Genomic DNA, 17,140 nt, shown 5'->3' on the forward strand with positions numbered 1-17,140 from the left:
TCCCAAAATAAATACTGTCCAAACGTTCATACCCCAGCCCTTAAAAAATTAGGAAATTTATGAGGATCGTTTTCATCACTCTCCTAAATGTTCAATTTCTTATGTATTCTGTTAAATTACCTATTTATGTATTCTATTGAATGGTCTATTTCTTATATTTTATTAAATTACCTTTTTATTGTGTATTCAATTGAATGACCTATTGCTTATGTATTCTATTGAATGACCTATTTCTTATGTATTCTATGAAAAAATAGGAAGTTAATAAGGATCGTTTTCATCACTTTGCTAAATTTTCACTACTTTAATTTTCAATTTCTTATGTATGATATCAATTTTTCATTTTTTATGCGAAAATAATGGTATAGTTTGGCACATTTCTATTAGTACCCTTGGTTTTGTACGCCATATTACGGACCATCTTGTCAATTAATGTATAATTGCATTTTTGTTCCGTTAAAGCCATATTATAATATTTACTGAGGAGGACGCCCTCAATATTTTTCAAAATTCTGTGTTTTACATGATTATATTGTACTGTATTAAACTAACATACCCTGCAAAGATCAAAACTATAGGTGCTGTAGTTTTGTCAAAATCCCAGATTTTGAATAAAACGCAGGAACCGTCATTTTATTATTACGATAGAAATATTAGTCGAACGCACAAACGACACAGTACGTGCAAGGCGTGCGGGACGGATATGCACATCAAAGGATAGTACCGTAACACAACCGATGGAGTGATACACATTGGCGACATCTTTGCTTTTACTCAGTTGTTCGGATCAAAATTAAAGGGAACATATCTGATAATAAAAACTATCATTTTATGGCAAAGAAGTACTAATCTATTTTGTATGGAAATGTTATAATATGGCTTTAAGTTCACCTTAGTTAGAAATATCTGCGTACAGCCCCTGGTAGTTTGGAATATCTCTGTCAGCTCCTATGGTGGCATAACCCATTGTGTCAAGAGGTATTTCGACCGGTATTTCGATTCCCGTATCATCGTATTGGTCTTCAACTGGATTTGTTGGATCTTGTTCGTTGGGTGTTACGTTGGCTGAGTAGGCAGATTGGCCCTGTGTTTCAACCCCCGTATCATCGTATTGGTCTTCAACTGGATTTGTTGGATCTTGTTCGTTGGGTGTTACGTTGGCTGAGTAGGCAGATTGGCCCTGTGTTTCAACCCCCGTATCATCGTATTGGTCGTCCACTGGATTTGTTGGATCTTGTTCGTTGGGTGTTACGTAGGTTGAGTAGGCAGAGAGGCCCTCTGCAGGTTTTCTTTCCTTGTCAAGAGGTATTTCAATTCCCGTATCATCGTATTGGTCTTCCACTGGATTTGTTGGATCTTGTACGCTGGGTTGTATGTAGGTTGAGTAGGCATATGGGCCCTGTTCAGGTTTCCTTTCCTCGTCAAGAGGCATATAGCCGTCATCTCCTATGGTGTCATAAATCATATCGTCAAGAGGTATTTCAATCTCCGTATCATCGTACTGTTCTTCCACAAGATTTGTTGGATCTTGTCCGTTTGGTGGTATGTAGTTTGAGTAGGCAGGTCTCCTCTTCCTAAGGTCAAAATCAGTCAATCAATCAACGAATTAATCAATCAATAATCAATCAATCAACCAATCAATCAATCAATCAATCAATCAATCAATCAATCAATCAATCAAATAATCAATAATAAACTATATATATCATGGAACGGGAAGTGATTGTTTCAAACTTCATCCGGGCCTGTGAATTTAATTTTTCTCTCCTATAGTTTATGAGTATATTGGCAATTTTGTGTCCAGTATTAGTTTGATAAAAAAAGTTGACAGTATTGCTTAAAGAGAATGAGAGTCTGCATTGGGAAAAGATCTGATGAAATATTCGATATTACAATTACTTATTAGTGAGAAAGATAAAGCACATTACTGTTTATTTATAAAATAAAATAAATTTATCTCTGTTATGCAGCAGATGTACTGTCGAGTACAAGAACATTGTGTTTTACATACCGTTTACAGTATACCACAATGGCTACTAGTATTATGACAATGGTCACAACTCCAACTGCTACTCCAACTCCAACTGCTATAATAATCATTGAAGAATCATCTAAGAAAAGTATTATAAGATAGGTTAAGGTTTAAAATAAGTCTTCAAGTCTTTATTCAGTATATTTTGGAGAAACCCTTGAAAAATGCTGGTGGTTTAACATTAAACAACAACAACAAATATTTAATGATGGTTAAAGGAGCAATTTAAAGTTTGATACTCCTCCCTATGACCTTGATAAGCATCTAAAATGAGACAATTATACTGTAACGCCACGCAATGGACGTGTTCTGTCGATCAAAACATACAACATACAGCCTGATGTGCTATAGGCGAGGCGCTGACCTTTTACAAAGATACCAATTTTGGGCGCAAAATGCGAGTTTCAACCGTCAGCCTGATGTGCTATACACACTAGTAGAAAATTTAAAATGAGAATTCTTCAAAGCGATGAGAATTGGACAAAAGTATGAGAATTGAAAATTTTCACATCCAAATGAATGAGAAATGTTAATTAACGTGTCCCCGAACGTGTCAACCACCTGTCACATTGTTTTAAATGAGGAATTTAAGTTTCAACCGTCATCCTTGCGTTCTGTAAATAACTACAATCAAGTGATAATTTGCTGGGATGCTTCCATAGTTTAATGACTCTCCCCGCTCCCCTTATTCAATGTTGTATAACAAACGCCGCATTTTTTAAAATGTGCTCTATGTTTGCTCCAACATTGATCGGTGGGGGAGGGAGGGATTCAAAAATTAAATAGGTTGGAAATTATAAAAATAAAATATCCTATGGTGAACTTCATATGAACGGCTTTATTGAACCAAGGGTGCGAAATATGCATATGCAGTTATTAGGCCTATGAATGTCTATAATATGAGATGAAAACAAAATCAAACATGTTGAAGGAAACACAAACATTGATACATGGAACAGGCAGGAAATCAAGCAATCAAAATTTATTAATTTAATTTAGAAATTTTAACATTATACAATAGGGTGTGTGTTTGCACGGAAGGTCATTAGTTCAAATCATCCTCCGGACACGCTCCAGAAGACATACAAAATGCATGGAGTTCAATCATATCAATCGCCTGCTTAACTGGTATTGATCAAAGTAATTCTTTTGTACTCTTTCTTTTGAAAGAGAGGAAGAAAAAAGAAAGAAAGAAAGAAATAATTAAAGAAATAATTAAAGAAAAAAAAAAAAAAAAAGAAAAAAGAAAAAAAAAAAAGAATTTTACATGGATTCGAACTTATAATCTTTGGGGCAAGAAGCGAAGTATCTAACGACATGCCACTGGGAGAAGTTATCAATCACTCTTGATTTTAGCGTATTCATTGCTACTACATTGTGCTATTGATCTTCGATCGGAATGAATTTATTCAATAAAACTCATGTTTTGATCGTATACGGCATTTTATCTAAAATATATTTTGAATATACACGGTCACTTTACACACCTTTTTGTGTGCTATATATTTATAGGTCATTATTCCTCCAAATTACCACGGTCTACCATTTATGTAAAATAAATATATATTACCTTTTAAGTTATATTATGTTGGTAGACCGTTATTGCGTCATTCTTGTTATATTATAAATATTATAAATAAATTAGAACGAGTGACAACGGTTCTCCTGCAGCGTAGTGGATTCGTTACTTTAGTTAGGGGAAAAAGTTCACTTTGGTGACCACTCTCTGGCTAGTAAGGTTTGACGATTGATTCGTCTTCTATGGACCATTTAGAAAAAAATTAGCCACCATGTCCCTCGCGAAAATCCCGGCATTTTTCGCTAGAGGCCAAAATCCAAAATGGCCGCCGCCACCATTTTGAAAATTTAAGTTTTGAACCAGAGCACCTATAATCATGCACAAAGACACTTTTTCGGATATGTCGAGTACAAGGATTCCGATTCTGACATTAGTTTGACATTACGGCATCATTTTCACCCAGAAATCCAAGATGGTGGCCGGCACCATCTTGAAAAATTTAGTTTTGAACAAGAGGACCTAAAATCGTGTACAAAGACACTTTTTGGATAAGTCGACCACAAGGATTTCAAATTTGACATTAATTTGACATTACGAACTCATATTTACCCAGAAATCCAAGATGGTGGCCGCCGGCGCCATCTTGGAAAAAATAAGTTTTGAACCAGATTACCTAAAATCGTGTACAAAGACACTTTTTCCGGTAAGTCGACCCCAAGAAATCCGAATCTGACATTAATTTGACGTTACAACATAATTTTTGCCCAGAAATCCAAGATGGCCCCATTTGGTAGAGCGTAAATGTGATTTTTGAATGAGAGCAGAAGCACAAGTGTGTCATTTCCGCCTTATCTGGGGTTCATGTCTCTTATATGGGGTTTAAACTGCCTTATCTTGGGTTTACATCCCTTATCTAGGGATAAGGCGCCTTATCTGTGGTTTAGACGGCCTTATCCTGGGTTTACGTTCCTTACCTGTGGCTAAGATGCCTTAACCTTAGCATATCGCAGTCTAAACCCAGATAATGCATATAAACCCCAGATAATGCGCCGTAACCCCAGATAAGCGACGTAGACCCCAGATAAAGCAGTCTAAACCCCAAATAAGGTGCCTTAACCCTTAATAAGGAACATAAACCACAGGAAAGGCATCCAAACCCCACATAAGGTGCCTTAACTCTAGATAAGGGTTGTTAACACCAGATAAGGGTCGTAAACCTCAGATAAGGCATCTAAACCTAAGATAAGGCGCCTTAACCCCAGATAAGAGACGTAAACTCAGATATGGCAGTCTAAACCCCAGATAAGATGCATAAGATGTACGTCCCTTATCTGGGGTTACCTTATCGGGGGTTTAGACTGCCATATCTGAGTTTACGTCTCTTATCTGGGGTTAAGGAGCCTTATCTTGGGTTTAGATGTCTTATCTGAGGTTTACGACCCTTATCTGGGGTTAACGACCCTTATCTAGAGTTAATGCACCTTATGTGGGGTTTAGATGCCTTATCTTAGGTTTATGTTCCTCATTTAGGGTTAAAGCGCCTTATTTGGGGTTTAGACTGCTTTATCGGCGGTCTACGTCCCTTATCTGGGGTTACGGCGCATTATCTGGGGTTTATATGCATTATCTGGGTTTAGACTGCGATATGCTAAGGTTAAGGCATCTTAGCCACAGGTAAGGAACGTAAACCCAGGATAAGGCCGTCTAAACCACAGATAAGGCGCCTCATCCCTAGATAAGGGATGTAAACCCAAGATAAGGCAGTTTAAAACCCATATAAGAGACATGAACCCCAGATAAGGCGGAAATGACACACTTGTGCTTCTGCTCTCATTCAAAAATCACATTTACGCTCTACCAAATGGGGCCATCTTGGATTTCTGGGCAAAAATTAAGTAATTACGTCAAATTAATGTCAGATTCGGATTTCTTGGGGTCGACTTACCGGAAAAAGTGTCTTTGTACACGATTTTAGGTAATCTGGTTCAAAACTTATTTTTTTCAAGATGGCGCCGGCGCACAGTGGGCCAGAATCGCCTCAAAGTGTGCCAAAATTATAAACGGACAATCAAACGCATTCAAACACGGTAAAATGACTATCTTAGCGGTTTTCGAACCTGCAGAATTCAATGGAAGCATTTTTAGAAATGTATGACGTCATCAAAATGCTGAACTGTGATTGGTCGATTATTTTTACGACAGTATTTCAAATGATACATGTTAAAATTTTAATTGAAAAAGCAAAATAGGGGTTCCAAGGGGAGCGAAATTCAATGATGACATTTTGGAAAGCGTATGACGTCATTAATATGCTGATATATGATTGGTCAGTTATACCTCCCGCAGTAATTCAAATGCCTGCGTAAAATTATTATAAAACTTTCAAAATCGGGGTTTTAAGGAATGCGGAATCCAATAGAGCCATTTTCCAAGGCATATGACGTCATTAAAATAACGAGTCGTGATTGGTTAATTACTCTTACAACAGTGATTCAAATGTCCGATTGGAAAAGTATTATCAAATAGCATATTCAAGGTTATACGGATTGCAAAATTCACTGACGGCATTTTTCTAATACGTATGACATCAATTGTAATTGTTATAAGCAAACAAACAACCAGCCAGACTAAATGTTGGGGTGGGCCCGGGGGGCGAACTATTTTACCGTAGTTAACATTTGAATAGGGAGCCCGTTTAAGCAACTGTATACGTGGTGTCCCGCCTATTAGGGTTAGGGTTAGGGTTAGGGTTAGGTTTAGGGTTAGGGTTAGGGTTAGGTTTAGGGTTAGGTTTAGGGTTAGGGTTAGGTTTAGGTTTAGGGTTAGGGTTAGGGTCTTAGGGTTAGGGTTAGGGTTCAATATTGACTAGTAATTAACTAGTAATATAGTATATCGTGTATATACTCTTTATTCCGTAATCAACAAGTATGATAGAAAGACGGCTTTCTGGCAGAACTACTCGTAGCATAGTGGTATAGCGTCTGACTATGGATCGATAGGTTGTTGGTTCGAACCCCGGTCAATCCTTGGTAGAATTTTAAATATAATATAGTTCGTTTCTTTTTGTTAAGTAAGAAGAAATACTTAGTAATAATGGCATGTGGAATCTAGCCTCATAATACATGTAATACTATACATTATGTATTATAAGTTTCTCCTATTCAAATGTTAACTACGGAAAAAAAAATTCGCGCCCGGGGGTGGGGGCAAAATTTGTGATTCTTCCTGCCGGACTCCAAAACGTTGCCATTGTCTTAAACGTAATCTTGGCCCTAATTTGCAGTCCATCAATATACCAATTTCTTTGAAAAAGCAACCAATTTTCCTCAAATTGGGTGCTTTTACCAATATGGTTATCAAAATACACAATAATAGGCCCCTACTGTGCATTTTCGTCTATGGTGAAAACCCACCCATCGCTTTACCAAAATTGGCAAAAAAGCACCTCAAAAGGTAAGCACATGTGCATACCATGTCAATGGAAGATCCAATATGTCTGCGCCCATGGGTGTCACGTGTCCAGAAAATTTCCCGTGAAAATTTTCCTATTAATCTTGACTGCCGGATGTTACAACTTCAACGTCATCACAAAACGACACTAAATTATTTGATTCAAATTGCAATTCTCCATTACAGACACGTGATTTGGTCGTTAGTTATATAAGCGAATGTGAATTGGATTTTTAAGTAGGCCTAGACGTAATACCAAATCTAGATGCCACGTTTAAAATTGGCAAACCATGGGGTTCTTGTGTCTTGAGTTTCTTTCATTCATAAATTCTATAATTTATATAGATGTTCAAAGCATGATTAAAAAAGTCACAAAACTAATCCAAAAACTAATCCAAACTGTGTGTGCTTTAACTATATAGTACATTTTATGAAAGCAAGGAGTTTTTATATTAAATGTATAGTTAGCATATGCCTTGTGATGCTGCGTATATCGGGCTCTTTTCTTCTGAAAGATCATGTGCTTTCATTTTCTTTGAACGATCGACAGTGCCTCCCACATATTCGATGGACGTCTCGGCCCTCCTACATCCATCTCGGCTGGTGCTGGTGCTGATGAAGTTCCTTAAGAATCAGAAGTGCTACGAACCTCTGCAGCTGAAAGTTCAGCTGCTGCATTCGAGTTCTTCATCAAATGTCAGTTTCCACAAAAATGTAAAATGATCCACATAGTGTCTATACAGTTATTCCATCGTTCACGTAAATGATAAAGCATGCTTTTTAATGTCTTTTAATACCTTTCAAAATGTTAAGCTATGTTATCTGGAAGTTCAATTCTATGATGAATGTGCAAAGCATCCATATACACATGGCATGATAAATGTATATCTGAAAGTGAGCCTGCTGCATAAGTAGCATAAAAAAGTTTTTGATAATGATTCCATGATTTTGTTTTATCTCGATCAATGATGTTTTAAAATATTGAGACCTTATGCTATTTCTTAGAGCAGAGTTGCAGTGAAAAGTATTTAAGCAATATGAGGGCGCTATGCACATATGACATGATAAGCCCGTACGCCGTACTGATCCATCAAAATCAGCTGAAATGTGAGCAAATAGGGTACATTGGATGGACCCTGGGATGCAGGCTGGCAAATATTTGCAAAAACAATTGCCATCAACATAGTTCTAAGACTTGTCTACAAATGATAACATTATTTTTTGTACAGGAATCGACAGGAATCCAAACTAAATTTCTATTTTTTCCCAAAAATGCATATTTTTACCGTATTTCACCAAATTAGCCCCCTCATTACTCCTGATTAATACAATTATTTATATTTTGGCTTTAATGATCTGGTTTGAATACTATTAGGTATGATATATGCACAATTGCAAGACAACAGTTTCTCATTTACCAATGTTACATTAGTTGTTTTCAAAATTCACACTTTTACCATTTTAAGAGAAAATATGACAATTTTGGGTTAAATTCATGACTAAACGACACTTATGAAATCCATCGAAACATAAATTATGGGCCAAATAATATACTTCAGAATGTTTTCTTTCTCAAACAACTGAAAAAGTTTTGAAATTCCACAATCACCAAATTTGAATTTTGGCACACTTTGATTCCGCCCTGGCCCACTGTGCGGCGGCCACCATCTTGGATTTCTGGGTAAATATGAGTTCGTAATGTCAAATTAATGTCAAATTTGAAATCCTTGTGGTCGACTTATCCAAAAAATTGTCTTTGTACACGATTTTAGGTCCTCTTGTTCAAAACTAAATTTTTCAAGATGGTGCCGGCCACCATCTTGGATTTCTGGGTGAAAATGATGCCGTAATGTCAAAGTAATGTCAGAATCGGAATCCTTGTACTCGACATATCCGAAAAAGTGTCTTTGTGCATGATTATAGGTGCTCTGGTTCAAAACTTAAATTTTCAAAATGGTGGCGGCGGCCATTTTGGATTTTGGCCTCTAGCGAAAAATGCCGGGATTTTCGCGAGGGACATGGTGGCTAATTTTTTTCTAAATGGTCCATAGAAGACGAATCAATCGTCAAACCTTACTAGCCAGAGAGTGGTCACCAAAGTGAACTTTTTCACCTAACTACTTGGATTGTGATCAGGAGGTCTAGAGTTCGAATCTCATTGGCGACGTTTTTTTTTATTCATTTATCCCTTTTTGAAATTCAGATAACACCTATAACGGCAGGTTTATCGATTTTTATTAGATACTTTGCGGAATGAAGTTACTTTAACTGGAACGGCAACTTCAGAAATATCGATTGGATTTCTTGCTCAAATTTACTCCAACGCGAAAGTATGGTTGGTTACTGCAACAACAGCGTCTTGTCGCTTAAACTCGGGACATGTGTATCAATATGCGTTCAGATAACACCTATAACGGCAGGTTTATCGATTTTTATTAGATACTTTGCGGAATGAAGTTACTTTAACTGGAACGGCAACTTCAGAAATATCGATTGGATTTCTTGCTCAAATTTACTCCAACGCGAAAGTATGGTTGGTTACTGCAACAACAGCGTCTTGTCGCTTAAACTCGGGACATGTGTATCAATATGCGTTCAAAAGAAGGGCATGTGTAAGAGCTTGTACATCCAAATGTCTCTCTTTTGTTTAGTCAAGTGGTTATTAGTCCCCCTTCAAGACAAAAGACTCTACCTTAAGAGCTTCGTTTGAGTAAACATGAATGAACTCGCGATACCACTCAACATGAATTATGTCGGGACCCAGCGTTAATCTCCTTATCATATTATTTTGAAACTAGCTAGGCCCTATACGTTTCAATTAATATTCTTACGATAGTTATAGGCCTATATATATAATATTATTTAATAAAGGCTCGTCAGCTTTGTCAATGTAATATTCCAATTTACTTCGCAAAGCCTAATGAAATACATTTTCTTTATTTCTTTCCCCTCCTTCTGAATCTCTCTCCCCCTTCCTCTCCTGTTTCCCCTTCCCTACATTCTCCTTACTTTCCCCTCCTTCTCCCTCTATCTGTACTCGCTCTCTCAAACTTGACCCTCCTATAATTACCCACTCGCACTCCTGTTTCCCCCTCCCCAGTGTTTTTGTCAGGGGTTTTCTGTTAGGAGGGTGTGGGCCGATTCTCAAAGGGAAACGTTTTTAAAAATATGGTCTTAAAATGGCAGAAAAAGGCCTAAAAGCGTAAAATATCACGGCGGCCAGCATCCAAAAGGGTAGGGTCAAGAAGGAAGACAAGATGGCCCACGGGGGAGCCCCCCCCCTCGCTACCAGCAAAGCACCTCCCTGTCCACTTCAAATGCCCTCACTCTCCTCCTCCCTACCCCCTCTCTTACCAGGCACAACCTATGACATGTTATATATAAAAATGTTATGCACCTGTTTTACTCTTCCAGAAGTATCGTATACTGCTGGCTCAAGTAAACCAGACCATTTACGGGAACTTAATCCCCTTGGCGTTGAAGTCAAGCTAAAAACTTGGTTCCGCAAGCTGATTTGGTGTACGCCATGAGCACACACAAAATTGTATATCAAGTGTGACGTTTGGAACAAAAATTATTTTGATCTAATTCAATCAATAATTTTCAGCAGCATGTAGCATGTTTTTACCCAACAAAATTAGATTTCCAATAATTGGTCTATTAACTGGATAATTCATAAGTGGTAATTATGTAGTCTATGAGGAAATAGGCAAACTATTGTTCTAAATTATGACGTATTTCATCATAATTTACGGTACACTATAGATACTCGCGTTAACTTTATCTTCAAGCGGCTTTAATGGCAGAGTGGTTTTGAATACATAATCCTCTATAATCCTCTAGACGTTAAAGTTTGTGGTTTCTAACTTCATTTCGCAAGGTTTCTATTTTTAAAAATTATACTCCATTATGAAATCTGTGAGATGAATTTACAATGTCTCACGATACTGGTTATGGCTTACTTACATTTTATATACACCTATTTGGATACAAATAACGTAATATATGTGTTTTGCATCAAAACAAAATAATCATAATAATTTTGTATTAGAAAAGAAGCTCACATTAATTTCAGTGTCAAACAACCATTTGTGACAGGTTGTTGACAGGTTAATTAGTATTTCTCATTCATTTGGATGAGAAAGTTTTATAGAAATGAGAAAATTTTCAATTCTCATACTTTTGTCCAATTCTCATCGTTTTGAAAGAATTCTCATTTTAAAGTTCCACTAGTGTTTTATGCTGGCTGAGAATGTATTGTCGCCAAATGTATATTTAAACTTCGATCAAAACGTTCAATATTTGTCAACTTAAGAATACATACCCATAATAAACGGGTGGTCCACCACTACTCATTCCCAATAACTGCATACAACAGTACAGGTTGTCCCAAAATCAGCGGACCCCGACCAGCGGTGGCGCTACCGGGGAGGGGGTGCAAGGGGTATCCCCCAATATTTTTCTTGCCCCCCAACTTTTGAGGGGGGGGGGGCAAATGTAATGATTTTTAAATACTATTATGTTTTAAACATCGTCTACACAATATATGATACACCGTATAAATTTATTTGATGCTCTTGTTTTTTACAAATGATAACTAAAATGTGTTTCCACATGTAAACACTGAATAACTGTTGAAAATAAATTTTAAAATCCTTTCGTAGGTCCTCTTCTAGGACACCCTGGGATGGGACACACTTGGATAACAGCCTATAATCGGATACTAAACCATAAATAGGAAACCTTTCTTGATAGATGTTGGGTCACATTTTGCCACTAGCTGTTTGTAATTGCTGCGGCCTGTACAATTTATGTTACAAGCACTGATCAAATGAGTGAATGTCGAATAGCGACAAACTGGTATATACAAAAAGATCAATCTTTATTGAACCAGTATGCTTAGCATTATAAATGATAAAAGTCGTATACATTCTCTCTTGTTTCTTGGTATAACGAGCATTTCACAATTAGCATTTAACAAGACATGACATTAGTATAATAACGCTTTTCAAAAACAAATTCTATTATCATCCGTTATGTACATAAAATGAAGTCCAAAATAATGTCAGAGGATACAACAACCCAAACACACCTCGTAAAATTATTTGATTCATATACATAATATTCACCTCTTTGGTCATCGGTGGAGCATTTTGGAATTTCTCCAAGCCAGGTGCCAGTATTTGAACAAAATAATTGTTCATCTCCTATTCGGTGAAATCCTTCCCTACAGTACACGGTGATGACATCCCCATAGGCGTAGACATTCTTTGCCGGAACAATAGAGCCCTTGTCAGAATGGATGATCATTAGTGGAAGACATCCTTCTAGAATCAAATATGTTATATGTTACGTTTAGATTTTTAGCATAGTTTCGTTGTAGCAATAGCTGCAGTTGGCTGTAAAAAGTGAATAAATATTGTACTTTAAAAAAGCGACAGCGAGGCTGTGATCTGTATCATCAGGTCACGCCCTTTTGACCATAGACTTGATCACAGTCTCTTAGACTCCTGGAAATATTGAACCTGCCCCTGTCATAGTAGAGTGATGGCTCATTAACTTGATGCGCCTTGACGTCTCGTTTAAACTAAAGCACGCATGGTCTCCGTCCCAGATCTTGATCTGGTTCACAAAATATCCAAGGGGTACACACGGTTGTACAACAAAATTTTAGGCTTAAGGCCAGAGTAAGGGGAGACACATTCGTCCACACCCGAATTTAAGATTTCTTGATATTTATCCACACTAAGATGTATTCTCTCACTTGAAACTGATAAAAATACAACTTCCTAATATTTACTTGTATTTTTGCTTGATTTATTTCACTCTTTTCAACTCTAAAAAGTCACATGGCTCAAGACAGCTAGTAAATTGGCGGGAAATAATGAGTCGGCAATGCGAGAATGCGGAATATTGTGATTACGCGCGCGATTCGCGTCGCGTGACGCGGCGCAACTCTGCGCGTATGTCCAACACAGTCAAGGCGCATTCGGTATGTTGTTAACGCCAGCAAATGTGATGTAAACAAAACAAAAAATTGCAGTGAAAAAAGCCACTTAGATTTTTTAATTATTTTGGATTTAGGCGCACTAAAAACAGACATTATAGATTCATTGGTGCAAAAAGATGCATATTTAGATCCTGCACCAGATACAGCTTTTACAAGCGTGAAAGTCTTGCCGTTTTAAAATTTAAGGACGTTTTGTGCATAATTTTGACATTTTTTTACTAAAACGTCGATTTCTCAGAGTTCATTTTTAACAATATTGTACGATTTTTGTGACAAGATAACTCGAAAAATATGCAAGCAAAAGGTAAACCTTTTTGCACTATCGTTTAGAGCACATCAAAGTCTAGGGAAGGTTTTCTCATTTTTTCAAAATATTTGTTTTGAACAAAAATATACACCATTATGTGCAATTTTTAGCTTAATAGAGTGACAAAATTGCTTTTTTCACATGTTTTTTTGCAATATTTCGAAAAATAAGACGAATTTCAAAAAAATTAAAAAACCTTCCCTAAGTTCATGTCTCTTCTCCATGAAAAACTAACTAATTTTTTTTTACTCCGAACGGATTTTTTTTAAGTTGTCACAAAAATATTGGGGTAAAAAAGTGCATTTTTGTGATTTTTTCAAAAACTCGAGATTTTTGAACAAATCTGACATCACCATGGGATTCCTTGATTCATTTCCTTTCCAAAAATGTATAGTTTTATATACTTTGGACATACAATTCAAAAATAATGATGCTCGAAAAGGTCCGTGTTCTCTCCCATTACTCTGCCCTTAAACAGCTAAAAGTGATATCATGCTAATGTAAAGGGATGCTTTTGTGTCATTCTCAACTTTAATTTCCCCTCTTTTACAAGATTATTCACTTTTATGGTATTTTTTAAAGGTTTTTGGATATAAAATGTATCTATTAATGACAAAATTGGTGGCGCTATTTAGTTACTGGAAATTACTCTTTCAAGCTTTTAATACAAATAATTCCTTTTATTGTTTGATAAACTGTGTTTATAAAATTTCCTTGTTGCTTGTTTCACCTATTCCAGCTGTTTTAATGGCAATATTAATCACCTAACCCTTGCAAATAAAGAAATATGATTTAGGATAAATAGCGCCATCTATAGTTTGCATGTATTTAATAATGAAGCCAATTCTATATACATCAAACAACCGTGTACAAAATAGTACATGCACAAACACACACATAAAAAATACACAAGTTGTGTAAAATCACTTCCCGATTAAGTGTAAAAATTTACATATTTGCTGAATAAACATTCTACACAAATGCTATGCATTTACACGTACAAAGTGGGTGAACGTTTACACAACTTGTGTATTTTTTCTGTGTGTGTTAGCGGTAAAATCAGTAGGGCCTAATCAGTCGCCCGCCGAGTAGTTAGGGCACACATGGGACAAGATGGTAAGAAAGAAAAATGTCTGATTTCATGATCAAGTGGTTATCCCTCATTCAACCACGTAAATAGCCATCGCTGTGAAGCTTCTATGACATGGTTGTACTTAACCGGAATCTATAATCTTACTCATGATAGTCTATACATGCTAACTTGAAGCTGTACGCGCACGCATATGGCCTATCTCTAATAATGTACATGAAGGTGTTACAACTTTCCCTTCATCATGAAAACAGACATCATTTTTCTTTCTTACCTTCAAATATCTCGATGTACTCGATCTGCAATCAGTCCATGAGTACCTTCTCCACGTACGTCATTTGTCACCGTGAAGCAAATTTCACTTCCCGATTAAGTTTACCACAATGAGCTATTAAATGCACACCCCCTATTAGAGGAGTAACTTTTCAATCAAAGAAATGTCCGGATTTCCAAGTTTACTTTCTAAAAACGACTGGAATTCCAGCTGTCAAGGACACTGGAAAAAGCTTGGAAATCCAAGGTAAAGAAGGAAAAACCGCGGAAATAATCAAAATGGGCTCTCAATATTGATTGCCCCATGTTCAAAATGTCAGGAGTCTATAAGACTATGACCAGGTCTAAGATCAAAGGGTCATGACTTGATATGTTTGGAGCGTAAGTTTTAAACATCAATCATTACTTATACAAAAACTGACAAACTTAATTGCTGAATGGTCTTACCTGGTGGTGAAGTATATGAAGCTTGCAATTCTGTAACAGCAGGTTCTGAAAGAACTTAAAATTTTATGTTGGAATTACTATGAAGGATTTGAAACTGCAGGCACTTTTTCACTTAACATATGTGACCCGGCAGCACAAATGAGCCGTAAATTCCCTAAATTGTATTCTGAGTTACGGTGTAAAATGTGTACGAAGGTCGTATTCATCGGTAACTTAAGCTGGCCCGACATCCGTCTCATTTTGATAGTCAAAAACGAATCAATAATCCTATTGTTGAAGTGGATAATAAGCTTCTACCTTAGATGGCTATACGCCGTAGAAGTGACGTAGTTAACTACCATAGCAATAGATGAATACAATTTTGACTATACCGCCCTGCACTACAAAGTTCACGCGGTACCGATGCACTGAACCATAGACGTCAAAGAAAGGCTGATCACTCGCACCTGTAAGATAAGTATCTATGAAAAGAGCGGTGTTGTATTCAATCTAGGTTTGCTGACAAACACAGGTGATTTAGTTCAATCTGCTTGTAGTGCAGGGTGGTCTATTCAAAAATTGTATTCATCTATTGATATGGTTGTTAATCCGATTATGACGTCACTTCTACGGCGTATAGAACTTTTAATAGCTCTGGTCTTTGTTTGCTTTTGCTAAATCCTGCTCAAGTGGTGGGTTACCAGGCATTGTATTTTGTACAGGTATGCATAACCAACAATTAACAATGAGAGAACTTTCTTAAACCTCGTTGACTTGGGGATGATTTGAAATGACCGCCAATTATGACTGTTTGATATTTATTGCCAGCAATGTGGAAAAAGAGACACATGTAAAAACGTAAAAGCTATAATTTTGTTGAAGGAGCAAAGTTTAACAAACCATAACCCCGCTTCTGGATATCGTTTGAAGTCAAATGATATACCATTTTTAAGTTTATGATGTTTATTTTTAAACACGAAATAAAACAAAATTGACCGGGGAGGAATTTACGGCTCATTCGCCGTGAACGGTCACATATTACTACTAACATTGCCTCTTAAAATCATTCTCAGCTTTTGATTTTGAAAGCTAACTCAGGTTCTATGGTTATAATCAACGTGACAATACTAGCTAATACTCATGCAACAAGCTCGCTTAGACACGGTCTGGATTTTGTAGCTTGAAAGTCGAAAAAGCACGAGTTCAGGATAAAGCAAAACTCTAAAATATACATACATGTAGTGTAAAACTGTGAAAATGTGGAGCTTCCTCCATGTTGGGCCCCAGAACATTTATACGCCGACAACAGCGTAAACGCTCATATGATCATACGGAGTTTCATGTGGAGTTCGAGGGGTTTCAACGGGTTCGTCGTTGGACAAGTAGAAAACTAGAAAGCTTTCGTCAGCATTAGGTCTGACTTCTTCAGGAAAGGAACACAAAGTTTTGTCCTGAAGAAGTAAGAGCTGCCTCATCCCGAAGAAAGCTTTATAGTTTTATGCTAGCTTGTCCTACGGCAAAGTCGATGAAACCATCGAACTGTATTATGAATACCAGTCGTTAGAACCAATCGTGCACGTGCTTATTCAAGTTATCCAAAATGAGATGGAAGTGTGAGTTCAAGGTTGAATTAAAAATTTAATGAGTCATCATAATTATTATAGTTGTTGCTTTAATGTGTGACAACTGAATGACAAATCAGTTTAAAAAACCCTCCATGCTCCATGCATTCATAGAGCAGTCGGCATTGGAGGGATCTTATTGTAGTAGTCCGGTTGCAGAGCAAGGTTAGATGGTTTTGGCTTTGCTGATGGTTACTCTTTGGGTGGTACAAAATAAGATCTCGGGGGTGTAAAATGGCCACCCTTTGGCAATTATAAATATTCAAGATGACCGGTTTGGATAATAAAAAAAGCTCGCTAAATATAGCTTTAGGTTGACCCACTAGCAGGCTATGTTAGCACATCTATGACGAATTTTACGAACGTCCGGATCATGAGCAAATCACTGAATGGGTCTTTAAACGACGGTTC

General features: G+C 36.9%; 1 protein-coding gene across 1 annotated transcript in view; it reads right to left on the reverse strand.

The window, feature by feature from the left end:
- Nucleotides 1-367: 367 nt before the first annotated feature.
- LOC140157674 (uncharacterized) overlaps nt 368-17,140 on the reverse strand; it is a 36,245-nt gene continuing 19,472 nt past the window's right edge. The window contains exons 8-11 of the mRNA XM_072180914.1: nt 15,129-15,182; nt 12,131-12,328; nt 2,012-2,111; nt 368-1,574 (exon numbers count right to left, since the gene is read on the reverse strand). Of these exons, the coding sequence (XP_072037015.1) occupies nt 893-1,574; nt 2,012-2,111; nt 12,131-12,328; nt 15,129-15,182 (1,034 nt within the window). The 3' untranslated portion in view covers nt 368-892. The remainder of the gene's footprint in view (nt 1,575-2,011; nt 2,112-12,130; nt 12,329-15,128; nt 15,183-17,140) is intronic.

This window comes from Amphiura filiformis, chromosome 7, assembly GCF_039555335.1.
Source record: "Amphiura filiformis chromosome 7, Afil_fr2py, whole genome shotgun sequence".
Taxonomy (NCBI): domain Eukaryota; kingdom Metazoa; phylum Echinodermata; class Ophiuroidea; order Amphilepidida; family Amphiuridae; genus Amphiura; species Amphiura filiformis.